We start from the raw sequence: 13,572 nt of genomic DNA on the forward strand, positions 1-13,572 counted from the left end.
TAAGGGCCACCGCAGAGTTTTGTGGTCAACGTTGACCACACAAAAGAGCCTGGAGGGGAAAGGAGGGACGTGCAAGAAAGCACGCCCTATTTCACTGCCCTGGACCACTGCGTGCCAACATCTCCCTGCCCCAGAGCAAAGCCCTCCCAGACTACAGCCAAAAGGGTGTCGACGCATGACAAAACCTGATGGACTCCTGCTTTGCTCTCAGATTGGCATACCGGCGAGGTGGCCAACGGGCTGCGCTGACTTTACATCCTTCGCAGCAGACGCTTAACCACAGCAGCTCTCCTCCTTTTGCTTCTAATCCTCTGACTCCTTTCAGCCCTTAAATCTTTGTCGCTCCTTGCATCCAAGGGCTGGATGCTGCCCTCCTTGCAGCCTGGCAGGCTGGCTGGCTGCCTGGGGCGGATGGCAAGGGTTCCCGTGCTCCCAGTAGGAGCCACAGCCCGAATGACACCGTTTCCTAGCTCTGCTGTCAGGGACCTTCACATTCCAGCAAGTCCACTTCGGTCCTCTTTTCGTCCCCTTCTATGCCCGCTAAAGCTGGTGAGTCCCGGCAAAGTCGTAAAAGGAGCAACAGTTCCTCTCAAGCCCATCAGACATTCATAACGCTGCCATCTTCTTGTCATTCCTGCTGCTGGCTTTACCAAGAGCCAGAGCTAAAGAGAGCTAACTCGCGGTCACACACTCAAGCCGCCGTCTCTGCCCCAAGCAGCGTGGATGTCCCCGTGGGCACTGGTGAAGCGGTCCCTGCCCTGCCTCCGTGCAGCGAGGGGCAAGCGGGTGCGTGCTCCCGGGCCAGGCGGGTGGGTTCGTGGGCCATGATACTGAGCGTAAAATGGTGCCGAGCATCGCTGTAAAGAGAGTTACATTTGCACATTGGTGCATTTTAAAATGGGAAGCAAATATTCATGTGGACCAAGCTAGGCAGGGTGCCCCGACAGACTACGGTGCATTCACACTTATCCCTGTTTTCCTGCTCAAGAGGCATAAAAGCTCTTACAAGTATGTGTGGGGAGGCCCTTGCTTTTACCTCTCCTCTAGAGCAAAGTCAACATTACATAGCAGTAATTTCGGAGCTGGACTCTGAAACTTGAGGTTGTTCAGACCTAGATTTAGCACTGTCTAATGCTAAAAGTATATAAACACAATACAGCCTTGTAGCAAAGCTTGTCCCAGGATGTTTGTTGGTTTCTGGCCATTGTGGAAATGCGTGAGGTAGTTGCAAAGCTTGGAGCTAGAGCTTGAAAGCTATTTTAGCTTTGTCTCTAGTTAGTTTAGGGCATGCACAAGGCATTTCAAAAGGGGAAATGGCAGACTTTCAAGGCACAGAGTTTCCATCTTGCAGAAGGAAGGAAAGACATTAACCACAACACATCCCTCCCTGTGAAGCAGGGGACAATAGTTGACGTGATAAACCACAAGGGACTTCACAGTGTCTTTCAAAGCTTCTTCCAACCCTGCAATTTCTGGATCCTAAGAGTAGTGCATTAGCGCCTGTTGGTTTTCTTGTGGAGATGGGCATTAAGATAAAGCAGTGCTCTGATGTTTAGCAGCACACAGGATTTGGCACTCAACATAAACTTTTTCATCCCACTCACAGTGTTAAAAAAACCCTGACATCCGTCTATGGGACACAGTCATGACAGCATTTTGGGGACAGCTGCAACTATTGAAGGCATTGCAGCACTAATCCTGGTGTTACAGATTCCCAGGACAAAGCCGGTAGAAGGCACGGTGTATGAAATGCATAACGTGTCACATGGACTGAAACTGGTCATCTGCAGGGTACCCCATGGTGGCCAACTTCAGTGGAGCAAGTTAAGGGAAGAACCTCCAACAGCGTGGTCTACCCAGGACCTTAAGCAACATTTCACCCAGCTTTGTCCTGTCTTTTTTTCGTACATGAGATGAAGCTCTTCTGCAATGATGAAAACACAACTGAGCAGCAGTATGGAGGCCTTTCCCATCAAGACGTGGTAGCGGTCGAAGGGTTGACTGTGTCTCCAAGCTGTAACGTGGAGAGATCAGAGACACTGCTAAGTGTGGGAAGGTTGTAGATAATATTTAATATTTATCCTGTAGCTGGCCAGACTAGGCTACCGAGTGGTGAGATGAGAAGGAAGAGAGAGGTTCAAATTAAAAATGGAATATGTGCTGCAGGATTTGGACTGCATCTCTGTTGTTCTCTGAGTGTCAATTCCCCAGCAGCTATTCACTCAGAGGCCTTTATTGCTCTTCTTTTGGAGTGCTATGAATTCTCCATCTACAATGAGGGGAGAAGGACATGAGGGTATTTTTCCTTCTTCTTATCTGAATACCATTTGAAAGGACATTTTGTAGTTGTTTGGAGAGCTGCTGGAGTAGGGTACAGGCTGTACTTCCAGTCTCAAAGAAGGTCTTAGAGATAATGGAGGTCTAGAGGACCCGCCACTGCTCACCTCCTTGTATTAGGCTGAATGCCTGAATAATAACTCTCCTTTTAGCTGGTACTCCGGGGACTGACTCTGGACCTCTAAAACTTGACAAACGGCCTCCTAAAGCTTGAACTGAGTAATTGAGGTTGTGCTACTGGTAGCTGGGAACTCATATCCTTCCCCACAAGAGAGCCCGCAAAAAGTTTTCGGAGAGCAGTGCCGAAACACAGCAAATTTCCAGGGGTCCTCGTGTGTCATTACATCAGGGCTTCTGTCGCCCACAGGTATCTCAGCAGCTTCTGTATTAATCTTTAAATTAACACTGGTGGAACAACCCTCATTCCCAGCTGTAGTATTTGTTATACAAATATGTCGGCTGTTGCATTGGGGCTGCTTAAGTTTGCACACGATCGAGGTGAGACCTGTTGCTGGCAGAGCTGTACGGTGCAGTCAAGAAGGTCCCGGTGGAAGTCATCTCTTCGCAGGACCAAGACAAAAGCCATCCATCTCACGTCTTTGCTGTGGCAGATTCACAAAAGGATCAGATGTTTTGCAAAGAGGTCTTTCGCGTTGAACACAAGAGCTGCTGTCAGTCAGGGAAGCACTGCTTGGAAATAGTATTCTGGAGCTGCTGAGCATTGTTAAACCGTTCACTTACTCCCTTCCAGTGGTAATTTTATTTAAGAGATCTATGAAGAGATCCCTTGGCAAGTACTGGGGAACCTCTTAGCGAAATGCAAATATTTCTGTGCCTTGTAGGCACAAGGCTTAAAAGCGTCTCCACGAAGACTAATATATTGCTGGAGTTTGCTGTCAGTTCCTGTCTTGGATATCACTTCACCCTTTCCCTTCCCTTGCTGTCAGCCACCACCTCTGACAGCCTTGGAAATGCTTCGATTAAAGGCTGTGGCAGGGAGGTCAGGCAGTCAGAAAGGATAAGGACCAGTGCTTGGTGATGTGTGAACTTGCCTTCAGAAAGCCTTGACGCTCAGAGGGGAAGAGGGGCTGCCAGGGACCTGACACGAACGAGAGCCCTCGTTACACCAAGTCCTCATTGCTAATTGGAGTGCGGGGCTGTCAGCTCCTTTCTTCGGCTGAGTGTCATCTGGGAGAGACGTGGGAAAAACATTCTCAAAATTAAGACAGAGCCTTGGAGAAAAAGGTCTGGGCAAGGACTGGGATTTGGGAGCCCTCTTGGTTCCCCCTGCCTTCTCCTTGCGTTTAGGGAGACCTCCAGTTATCGCGGCCCTCCAAAGCTTCTTTCTTATTCCCTCCCTCCCCAGCTGATTATTCGTTTTATTATTACAGCTGCTCAGACAGAGCAACTTGCTATCAGGAAGAAATCGGAATTGATTAAATTAGCACATTACAGGTTTAATTTAGAAATAAACAAGATGCAAGCCTCAGAGAAAAACAGAATGTCCTGCTTTCAATTTTCAATTTGAAATACTTTTCTTTTTTGTTCTTTTTTTTTTTTTTTCCCAAATGCTCTATGTTTTCGGGCAAAAAAAAATAACATTTTTGGCAAGTCAGAATTGATACAAAAACATATGAGGCTGATCAACAAAATTGAAATGTTTCCAGGAGGGCTTTGTTTCCTGGGAGACTCTGAAAGGCGGCATCAGTTTGCTTCTGGTGCAGAATGAAACCGTATTGCGGAGAGTACAGGCACGTAACTGAATTACTGCAGGGTTAGCTGGGTTAAGAGCTTTGAGAAAGTCCTTGCTCCATTGTGGTTGCCTGTCCTTATCCTGTGGTAAAGGCACGGTAGTTTACTGCTGAAACAGGATTACTTCATTTCACATTTTCTCCAGGGTACTGAGATGTCAAAGCATGCAAACTTTCCGTGAGGTTGCTGACACAGTGTAAATTTGCATCCTCTCTTGCCCTGAAGTACCTGGTCTCCATGTCCGCGCTCTGAATTGCTGGATTCGAGAGAGATATCGAGAGAGATATGGAGGTGCTGGAGCGAGTGCAGAGGAGGGCAACGAAGCTGGTGAAGGGCCTAGCAGACAAATCATATGAAGAGCGGTTGAAGGAGCTGGGACTGTTTAGTTTGAGGAGGAGGAGGCTGAGGGGAGACCTCATCACTCTCTACAACTATTTGAAAGGACACTGTAAGAGAGGTTGGTGCTGGTCTCTTCTCACAGGTAATTAATGACAGAACAAGAGGGAATGGCTTCAAGTTCCAACAGGGTAGGTGTAGACTGAACATTAGAAAAGAATTTTTCACAGAAAGGGTGGTCGGGCATTGGAATAGACTGCTCAGAGAGGTGGTTGAGTCACCATCCCTGGATGTGTTTAAGAGACGTTTAGATGTGGTGTTGAGGGATATGGTGTAGGGGAGAACTTTGTAGAGTAGGGTAGATGGTTGGACTCGATGATCCTAAGAGTCTCTTCCAACCTAGACAATTCTATGATTCTATGATTCCCCACAAAAGGGAAATTTCAGCTCCAGTGCTGCTGTAACTGTTCATGACTGCTGCAGAGTCACGGACTGGTTGAGGTGGGAAAGGGATCTCTGGAGGCTGTCTGGTCCAACTACCCTGCTCAAGCAAGGTGACCTAGAGTTGGCTGCCCAGGACCATGCCCAGACTGCTTTTAAATGTCTCCAAGGATAGAGACTCCGCAACCCCTCTGCTCATCCTTTGCAGTGCTCACTCACTCTCACAGTGAAAAAGTGTTTCCTTCCTGACTTTATGGTCAAACCTGAAAATCCCTGCTAGCTGTGCAGACACCCTGTGATGCTCAGCTCTGAGGATGGGAGTGGGGTGATATCTCCCTGGCTTCTCTTCACTTGTTTTTTTTTTTTACACAGTTTGTCGGTATGGAGATATCAGTGTATGGTGAGATCTGCGTGTGAATGTATGGTGCTGTAGGAGCTCTGTGGGGGACACCTGGAGCATATTCGTACTGTTTACATGACAGATGGGATTCATCTCCCCAGTGGTGTCTCCATCTGGGTTAGGGGCACTGCTTACTTGGATGGTGAAGATCTGGTCAAGGCAGTCAGTGGAGTTCAGGATGTGATTCATCTAATTGAATGTAGATGCCTCATCCTGGACTCATTTGGTTGGATCTCTGCTGACTTGAAATGTCACTAAGAGTGACTGGCTCTGTGGTAGGCACCAATAGAGCAGACATCAGCACCTAGTCAGAAGAGTCCCCTCAGTTTGTGTAGGCACCAGGCAGTTTAGAAGCCTAAATTCCACATGTGGTCAGTGGAGGAAGGAGAAGCCCTTCTCTGGTTACATGGTGTGAGGGAGAAGGAACAAGCTGGTTTCCAGAAGAGGGACCACACACATCACATTCATCTCATTCCTTGAGAGCATCCACTTCAGGAGTGCTGGGAATTCCCACCTCACTGCTGTCTTGTAAAATTTCGCTATGGCAGCAAGCTCAAAGGGAGGATCCACAAGAAGAAATGTACTACATTCCTGGACCTTGAGCCCTCGGTGGGCATAGTGGATAGCAATTGAGCGAGGGATGATTTCCACTGTTTCTATTCTTTTGCTTGAGTGAGTAGAGCATCATCTTGCCAGCAAACTGATGCAACCGCTTCCAGGACCTGAGCTGAAACAGAGCACTGTCATTAATTTTGCATGCATTCCTCTGTCGACAACCAAATGCCATTCTGTAGGCAGACCCCCAGGCAAATGAGCCTTTATGCAAGTTCAGGAGAAATGGGAAGCAAAACTTGCTTGCTGTAAAGTCTGAGACTTTTTTTGCCATGGGGTACCACCTCTCAAGATGAACTCTGCTGGCAAAGAGAAGAAGCAAACATGCGCCTGTCGGTGACGCTAGCCACTGGCTAACTTTCTTTTCTCTCTTCGTTTTCCAGCTGCTGGCTGTCATTAGAGGGAGGTCTTCTCTACGCCTTCGTGGGACCGGCGGCTGCTGTCGTTTTGGTATTTAAGCTTGGCTGAAAGCTTTTTTTTTTTTTTCCTCTTTATCTTATAACACTTCCCTTGTTCTTTCAACCCAAGAATGCCCCTCTTTATTTCTACTTGTGTTTCGAATAGCTTTCTCCTTCAGGAATAAAGAGCAAAGTGTTAGAAGCCAGCAATCTGGGATGGGTTTGATTCTGAAATACAATATGCTTCAGCTCTCAGCCTTCCACCTCTGTCCCCGCTGGAGTCCCATAGACATCTGATTAATGCTTTACCTTGGTTTTGCCCTATCTGGATGGAAGTGCAGGATGATGGTGGAAAACTCTGACATTAAATCCTTCAAAAACTGCTGTTGCTGGTTGCTTTCAGTGCAGGCTGTGCCTTCACAGCCAGCATTTATACCTCGTTTGTCCCAGGTGTCCAGTGCATGTGGGCAGCTTCCTTGTTTGCAGGTGAAATGGAGGTCAATGCCCAGGGGATTCTTTGTGACCCTAAGCATGTCATGTTTGCTTCTAGTTCAAAGAAACAGCATGGTTAAAGTAAACATTCCTAAACTCTGTCCCACCAGCTCATGCATGGTGGGAGTCTGTTCCCTCACTCTTGGCTCGAACACAGCACCAAAACCAGTCTTGGCCCGTTATTACTTGAGTTGAAGGTGTCACTCAAAAGGTGACATACCTTTCATCAAGCTTCTCTGCTGTTGAAGCCTCACTGACCATGATAAATCCTGACTGTGAAGGTTCAAAGAATTTGAGAACTGCTGGTCCTCTAGGAAATCCCTCCTGCAGCAGTTTCAGATGGGTTTAAATCCCTATTTGAGCCCCTACACGTAAGTGACAGTTTGCAGTTTCTCTCCAGCCCAGTGTTTTATCCAGTGCCTCCAAGGCTCAAGTGCCCTGAAGGGTCCCACAGGAATGGGCTTGTTGACACTCACAATTTCTTTTTCGGATCCGGCTTTTGTTGCGTGCAGTGCCCGGGGGGTTGACTGCCCCGCAGCAGGCGCATGCTTCCAGAAGAATAACTACACAAAAGCTCTTGCTGCCTCTGTTCTCGCTGCTGTCATCGCACATCAAACCACCTTGGTGCCATCGTTTCATCACGATGACAAAGAGACAAGCCAGCAGTTGCCCTTCCTCTGTAATAAAGCAAAGCATGTATCAGTTAGGGTCTTTCTTTAGCGTAGAGCCCACAACGCGTAGTTGAGCCTCCAGATAGCAGCCAGAAAAGAGTGGGGATAAGCAGATGTTCATGCCAGCCAGTCATTAGATGTCTGTAGGCACGTGATAGTCGGATTTCCCTCAGTAATGTAGCTGATGGGGGTCAGGGTCTTCTTTATAGCCAGGATAATTGACAGGAGCATTAAGTGGCTTAGTGCTTTCAGATGAACTAGCTCTTTGCCCCGACAACATAACAGCCGATAGCTCTGGCTCCATGGCCTGAATGCTCGATAGGCAGCAGTGATTAGGAGGGAGGGAGGGAGCTTTGGTAGTGCCCGGAGAAAGGGGAGTCAAAATGCTGCCTCAACCCATCTTGCTTTTGTTATGCCAAGAACGAGGGAAGTAATCCTTCGCCTTTCCTTAGCGTTTTTAAAGCATGAGAAAACCACATGAGCCTGCTTCAATTCGGCATCTCAGTTTTCACTCGCCATCGATGCTGGAAATGGAGAGGTCCTTACAGAGAGGTCAACACCTGCAAATGGTGGTTCATACAGCTGATCTTAGGAACCGGTGAATCATCTCTGGGGGTGTCTGGCTCTATTCAGTACCCAGAGAGAGAGCCTACACACCTAGTTTAGACTACCTGACTCACTGCTGGCTAAAGTGAGAAGTGAGTGCTGCCTGAGATGGTATGTATACTGAGGAGCTTGGGAAAGGAGAAGCACCATTTAAAGCGTTTTTAGAAATAGTAATCTGGGAGACGGATAAGCTCAATAAGTCGCCCAAATTCATACTGTGACTTTTAGCAGAGCCAGAAGCTGAACAGACAGTTCTCAAGTGTGCACTGTCCACAAGACGGGACAGCTGTCTGTTCTCCCTGTACTTTGTCTGGATTTCAGGTTGACCATGTCAGCGATGGAGGGACAGTCCACCTGGCTCGACATAAGGACAATCAGTCTCTTGTAGGGCTGCACAGGGGATATGCAGCTGTGCTGCTCTCGGGCCAGGTTTGCTCCAGAGACAATAGAGCTGCTGTTGTGCCAGGGGTGCACGGATCAAGGCGGGACTTGACTCTGTGCCTGAGCTCTTTCTCACCCAAAACTCTGATGAATGTGATGTATAGATGCCCAAGTGACTTTGCATGCAGCTGACTTGACGACAGCTGGGCTTGTTACCTCTGCCTTAGCCCTGGCCAGGCTAGACTCCAAGCATCTCTGTATTGCATTTTGCCTATCAACATGATTTTTCTATGACCTGTAGTAAACTTCTTCCTCCTCCACACCCTCCCTTATTATTCTCCACATTGGCTTGGAGAATAACTTTGCTCAAAATAATATTCTTAAGATGGTTGGCCTGCAGCTTCAGCAATATTTGCAACCTGCAGTCAGTCCGCTAACACTGACCGGCTGCACAGGTTTGACCTTTAAGTCTTAAAAATCCTGGCAACCTGAAATGCAGAGCTGTTGCAAGCAGCTTTACTCAGCTAGCTCAGGTGAAGCAGCCTGGTGATAATTGTGTGCAGGTTGAAGGCAACGGGTTACTTCAGGGAAAGGCTCATGGCATGGTGAAGGCAGGACGGAGACTCATCAGTCATCAGGTACTGGTTCTTTCAAAGGCTGAATCTCAGACTCGTGTCTTTGCTTCTGGATAGCATCCCAGAGATGAAGAAGTAAAGCTACACTGCATGTTATTAAGAGTGGCTGAGTTTAGAAGCACGTCCATGTGATATCCCTGACTTTGTAAAGAAACGGAGCCAGGATCAGAGCAGGACGTTGATCATGATGAGCAATGTCCTGGATAAAATAACTTTTATTTATTAAAACAGCTGCAGAGCTGCACTTTGTCTTTCCTACTGCCTTGCTGTACCTTAAAGTCTCCCTTGCACTCCCCAGCCTCCAGCACAGTGAAGAAGGATCAGTGAATTGAAAGTGCTCTCTCTCTCTCCAAGCACATAACTAGGCTTTGATTTCCTGCTGATCCTTGGCTGAGTTACCGCCTCTGACTCGCCAGTGTTGTTTCTGTAAAACAATGCCATGGTGAGCTCTAGAAATGGACTCGCAGCTGTGGAAAGTAGTCCACTGACCCAGCAGCTGATGCAAAAGAAAATAACTGCTATTTGTGAGATCTTCCATTTATTCCCAGCTGTGGACTGCACATCAGTGAGCTGGGTCGTGTCCTGCCGAAACCAGCAATCCAAACTCTGAAAGATTGCTTATTCTTGAGGATGATTTTGGCAATTAGATGGAAGCTTGGTGTGAGCAGACATCTCCCTTCCTTTGGGCTATGTGTTGTACTAGGGGCCTTTTAGGACCACCTCTCAAGGGTCTATTAAACTCACCAAGGTTCTCAGCAAACATGTAATGTTGCACATCTCTGAATTTGGCCTTAAACATTTCCTTGCAAGCCCCACATGCAGAAGAGCATCTAGCGCATCGTTCTACCAACACCAGATGTTTGACTGTCAGCAAAACTTTCTTTGTCACTTTTTTCCACCATCAGTGCTGTGCCTCCATGGAGAGGGTGCTGCTCACGTGTCACTAGTGTGTTCACGTTCAGAGGTTGCTGAGGTTTGGATGAAGTTTGTGAAACGGATGCAGCTGGCAGCAGTGAATGCAGTCAGAAAGGCAGAGGGAGCGGTTTAGCATCCCTTCGCAAGACCTCAGCTCTGCATGGTCTGATTTCACTGGGAGTATTTATACCTGATTGATACAGACATCCATGCTCGCACCCTAACAAAGCAGGATGAAGGACTGCATGCGGTTGCCCTGCCCCTGACTTTTTGGGAATGGCTAGATGGCTAGTCTACATGCTGTGCCATCTGCAGTATCTCTCAAGCCATCCCACCGTAGTAGCCGATGTTTCTATTTGCTCCAGTGCCCCTCCACCTCTTATTTTGAGAGCAGCAGCGCTGGTTCACCAAGCAAAAACTATGACGAGCTGTCTGCATCACACCACCCCGTCCTCACAAGGCTGCTGCTTTGGTAGCACAGACTCCAGAAGGCACTTTTGAAAGTAGCCAGTGTCAACCCACTGCTCTCTCCTGCATTGGTCCTTTTCTGTTTGTATTACCCTCAAAAAATTGTTCTTGTGCCTACAGTTTGCCTTGCTAGATCTTGAGGATGCATCGGGCTTCACACAGCCCTGCAGCAATCTGAGCACTTTACAGTCTTGTCCTGGTTCCTGGAGACCTCTCTGACCTGCTGCCAGCTGCATTCTGCTGTCCTGAACTCACTGAAGCATGGTCAGGGGAAGGTGGGACGGGGTGGAGAAGGGACAGAAAGGGTGGTGGCCTGCAGAAGTGTGACCGTGCTACCGAGCTTCAGGAGAAATGGGAAGGATTTAGCTTGCCAAATGTTGGGTTTTTCCTTCTGTGCTACCCAGTTTGACCTAACCTACTTGAGAACAAAACTGTGTGTTGTTTCTCTTTCAACAGGTGAACATGGTTATTGGCATTCTGGTTTTTAACAAACTTGTATCCAAAGATGGAATAACAGATAAGAAACTGAAGGAACGGGCAGGGTATGCCTTATCAATACATCTAAGTAAAGAATGAAAAAAAAAAAAAAAGTCAAACAAGGTTGTGATCAATAACCAGGCAAGGAACGCAAAGAGAGATTGGAGATGCAAACAAAAAGGAAAAGCAGATTTAAACAAAACAAATGGAAAAAAAAAAACACAGTTGGTTTGATCTTTCTGCCTTGTCACTCAGTGCAGCAGAGACAAAAGATCTGAGAAGCAGCATTGTGTTACTATAGAGGAAGGTTAGAAGTTCATCTCTTTGTTAAAATGGCTTCAGCCCAGGCTGATGTATCCTCCTAAAGATTAGGCAGAGCAAAGTGACTCTTCTCACTATCTCCCAGAGGCAGCAGCTGGATCAGAGAGGGACTCCTGGTTGCTGAGTGTGGCACGTGGCATGGGCTGTGTTAACAGAGAAGCTGTGACTAATGGCTGGCGGGTGGCTGAGGGACAGCAAAGGTATGCGATACTTTTAAGGAAAGGGTCTTTGGAGGTCTAGCAGTGAACAGCTTAGTAGATGGATGGATGTGTAAAGAGTAAGTGAAGATACCTCTTCTGCAAGAAAAATTTTTGATGCCACCTGAGGTTCTTTATCTTCTCCACAGCCACCACCCCACCCTCCATCCCTGAAGCCTGGGGCTTGTGTTACCTGGTTTTCTTTGTAGTATAAATGGAAGAGCCGACACCACAGTTCTTACCAGCCTGGTCTCACCAGGGGTTGGCTGGGGTGGCAGCTGCCGTCAGGGCTCTCTGGTGGGTTACTTCCAAAATCTGTTGACAATGGCTATTTTGTCACTGACTCCAGCAGGATGAGACACCCCCCACCCCTTCATCTTCATTTCTAGAAATGATTCTGTAGCCTGCTCAGACTTTATCTCTGAGCTATGCCATGCTGCAAGCAAAGGACAGAAATGGCACGCTGACACTCTGAGTCAAATCAAATGCACAGGTCAGCCTGGCTGCTGATGTTCGCACGTTATTTTCCACTGCCTTACTCGGCTTGCTGTTGCACTCAGGCAACTTATCTCCTTACCTGCTGCTAGGAAAGACAAGGTTGTGTGGTCTCACTTGTCCGTTGATGACATTTGATTTATCACTGTGGATAACAACTGTGTTCTTAAGGAAGAAGTTGTTTACAAAGAGACAAGGAGAGCAAGAGGTGTTCTGGTGCCTCTGCACCACAGCTACAGGCAAAGCCTAAATCCTGAGGAAGCTGGTGGAGAAGATACAGGAGTCTCCACTGTAGTCTATCTATGAAAGCTGAGGGACCGCGGGTACCTGCTGTCTTGTTTGCTGCACTCCCAGGCTTCACAGAGGGGATAAGCTGCTTTATCCACCACGGTGCTGCAAAATCCATGGGCCCTAAAATTTGGTCTCAGAGGGCAGAGGCAGAAAGTAAAGACAAGGTTCAATATTCCTGTAGTTGCAATATTGAGTAGTTCTGGTGGAAGTGTTTTTTAATTGAGTGATGACAGCAAAACTGAGGGCAGAAGGAAGTTCTTATCCAGCCAGGGGAGAAACGCAGGAACACGTTAAGGTTCATGTTTTATCAGCAGTGTTGACATACCCTCAGTACAGCAAAGAGGGGAATATCAATGGCTGAGCAGTGCCATAGTCATGATAATAAGAGGAGACTTAAGCACATTTGGATGACCAGAGGTACTGGTTGCTGCTGGGTTGAACAGGTACGCAAAGAAGTGACCTTGGTGCATTGCTTAAAGTAGCTGCTAAGAAGCGTGTGCTTTTTTCTGGGTGATGCCCTTTACAAAGAGAGAACTCAAGAAAATATCCGAACTGCAGGCAGAGTCTGTAGCAAGATAATTACACTTGAAAGTCAGCGCTGAAATAAATGGTTTATTGGATTAGCAGAGCAGCACGTTACTGTCTGTCAGTCTCTCCCTCTCTAAACTGCATACAGAATGACTTTACTTAATACATAACTGGTTATTGATCACATTCACAGTAGTACTTTGCAAACAAAACCTACAAAGCAAAAAAAAAAAGTAATTTTTCTGATGTTCTTTGTTTTTTCTTTCTTTTCTCTTTTTTTCCCCCCTCTTTCGTGTCCGTGTGTGTGTGTGCAGCACTTTTAAGCCTTCTCTGTGCTCAATGATTTTGTTCTCCTTTCGAAGTGCACCCGCTGAGAGTGCGGAAGCACTTTTGAGAGCTCTGGTGCCCCTTCCCTTTACCTAGCCGCTTCTGGCCTGGGCTTGGGAACCGTGTTGGAAGGTAGTTCTGAAGATAATCAGAATGAGTAACGGCCTTGGAGATGTTTGGATCTGAGGAGATGGTGTAAAGAAACGTTGTGTTTCCTTTAGCAGAGGCAAGAAGTATGGTTCAGTGTTGCAAAAAAAAAAAAAAAAAAAACAAAAAAACAAAACCAAACAAAACCAACAAGAAAACAACAAAGGGAAAGAAAACCAAAAAGAGGAAGAAAAAAAAAAGACCCGTTGAACACTAAGAGGAGCCCAACACACATACTGCAGATCGGTTGGCACAAATAAATCAGTGCAAGCAGTTCCCACGAAATAATAACCGAGAGATAATAGGTTTTGCCCTATACTTAGCAAAGGAAATTGCTATGATTAC

At 47.1% G+C, this 13,572-nt stretch overlaps 1 protein-coding gene across 1 annotated transcript in view; it reads left to right on the forward strand.

Annotated features, from left to right (window-relative positions):
* The window catches only part of ADGRB1 (adhesion G protein-coupled receptor B1), a gene marked incomplete at both ends in the record, with an annotated part of 212,136 nt that overhangs the window by 161,579 nt on the left and 36,985 nt on the right, over positions 1 to 13,572 (forward strand). Inside the window, 2 exons of the mRNA XM_082499435.1 lie at positions 6,262 to 6,328; positions 10,901 to 10,986. Coding sequence (XP_082355561.1) covers positions 6,262 to 6,328; positions 10,901 to 10,986 — 153 coding nt within the window. The remainder of the gene's footprint in view (positions 1 to 6,261; positions 6,329 to 10,900; positions 10,987 to 13,572) is intronic.

This window comes from Vanellus vanellus (assembly GCF_965231255.1).
Source record: "Vanellus vanellus genome assembly, chromosome: 2".
NCBI classification, from domain to species: Eukaryota; Metazoa; Chordata; class Aves; order Charadriiformes; family Charadriidae; genus Vanellus; species Vanellus vanellus.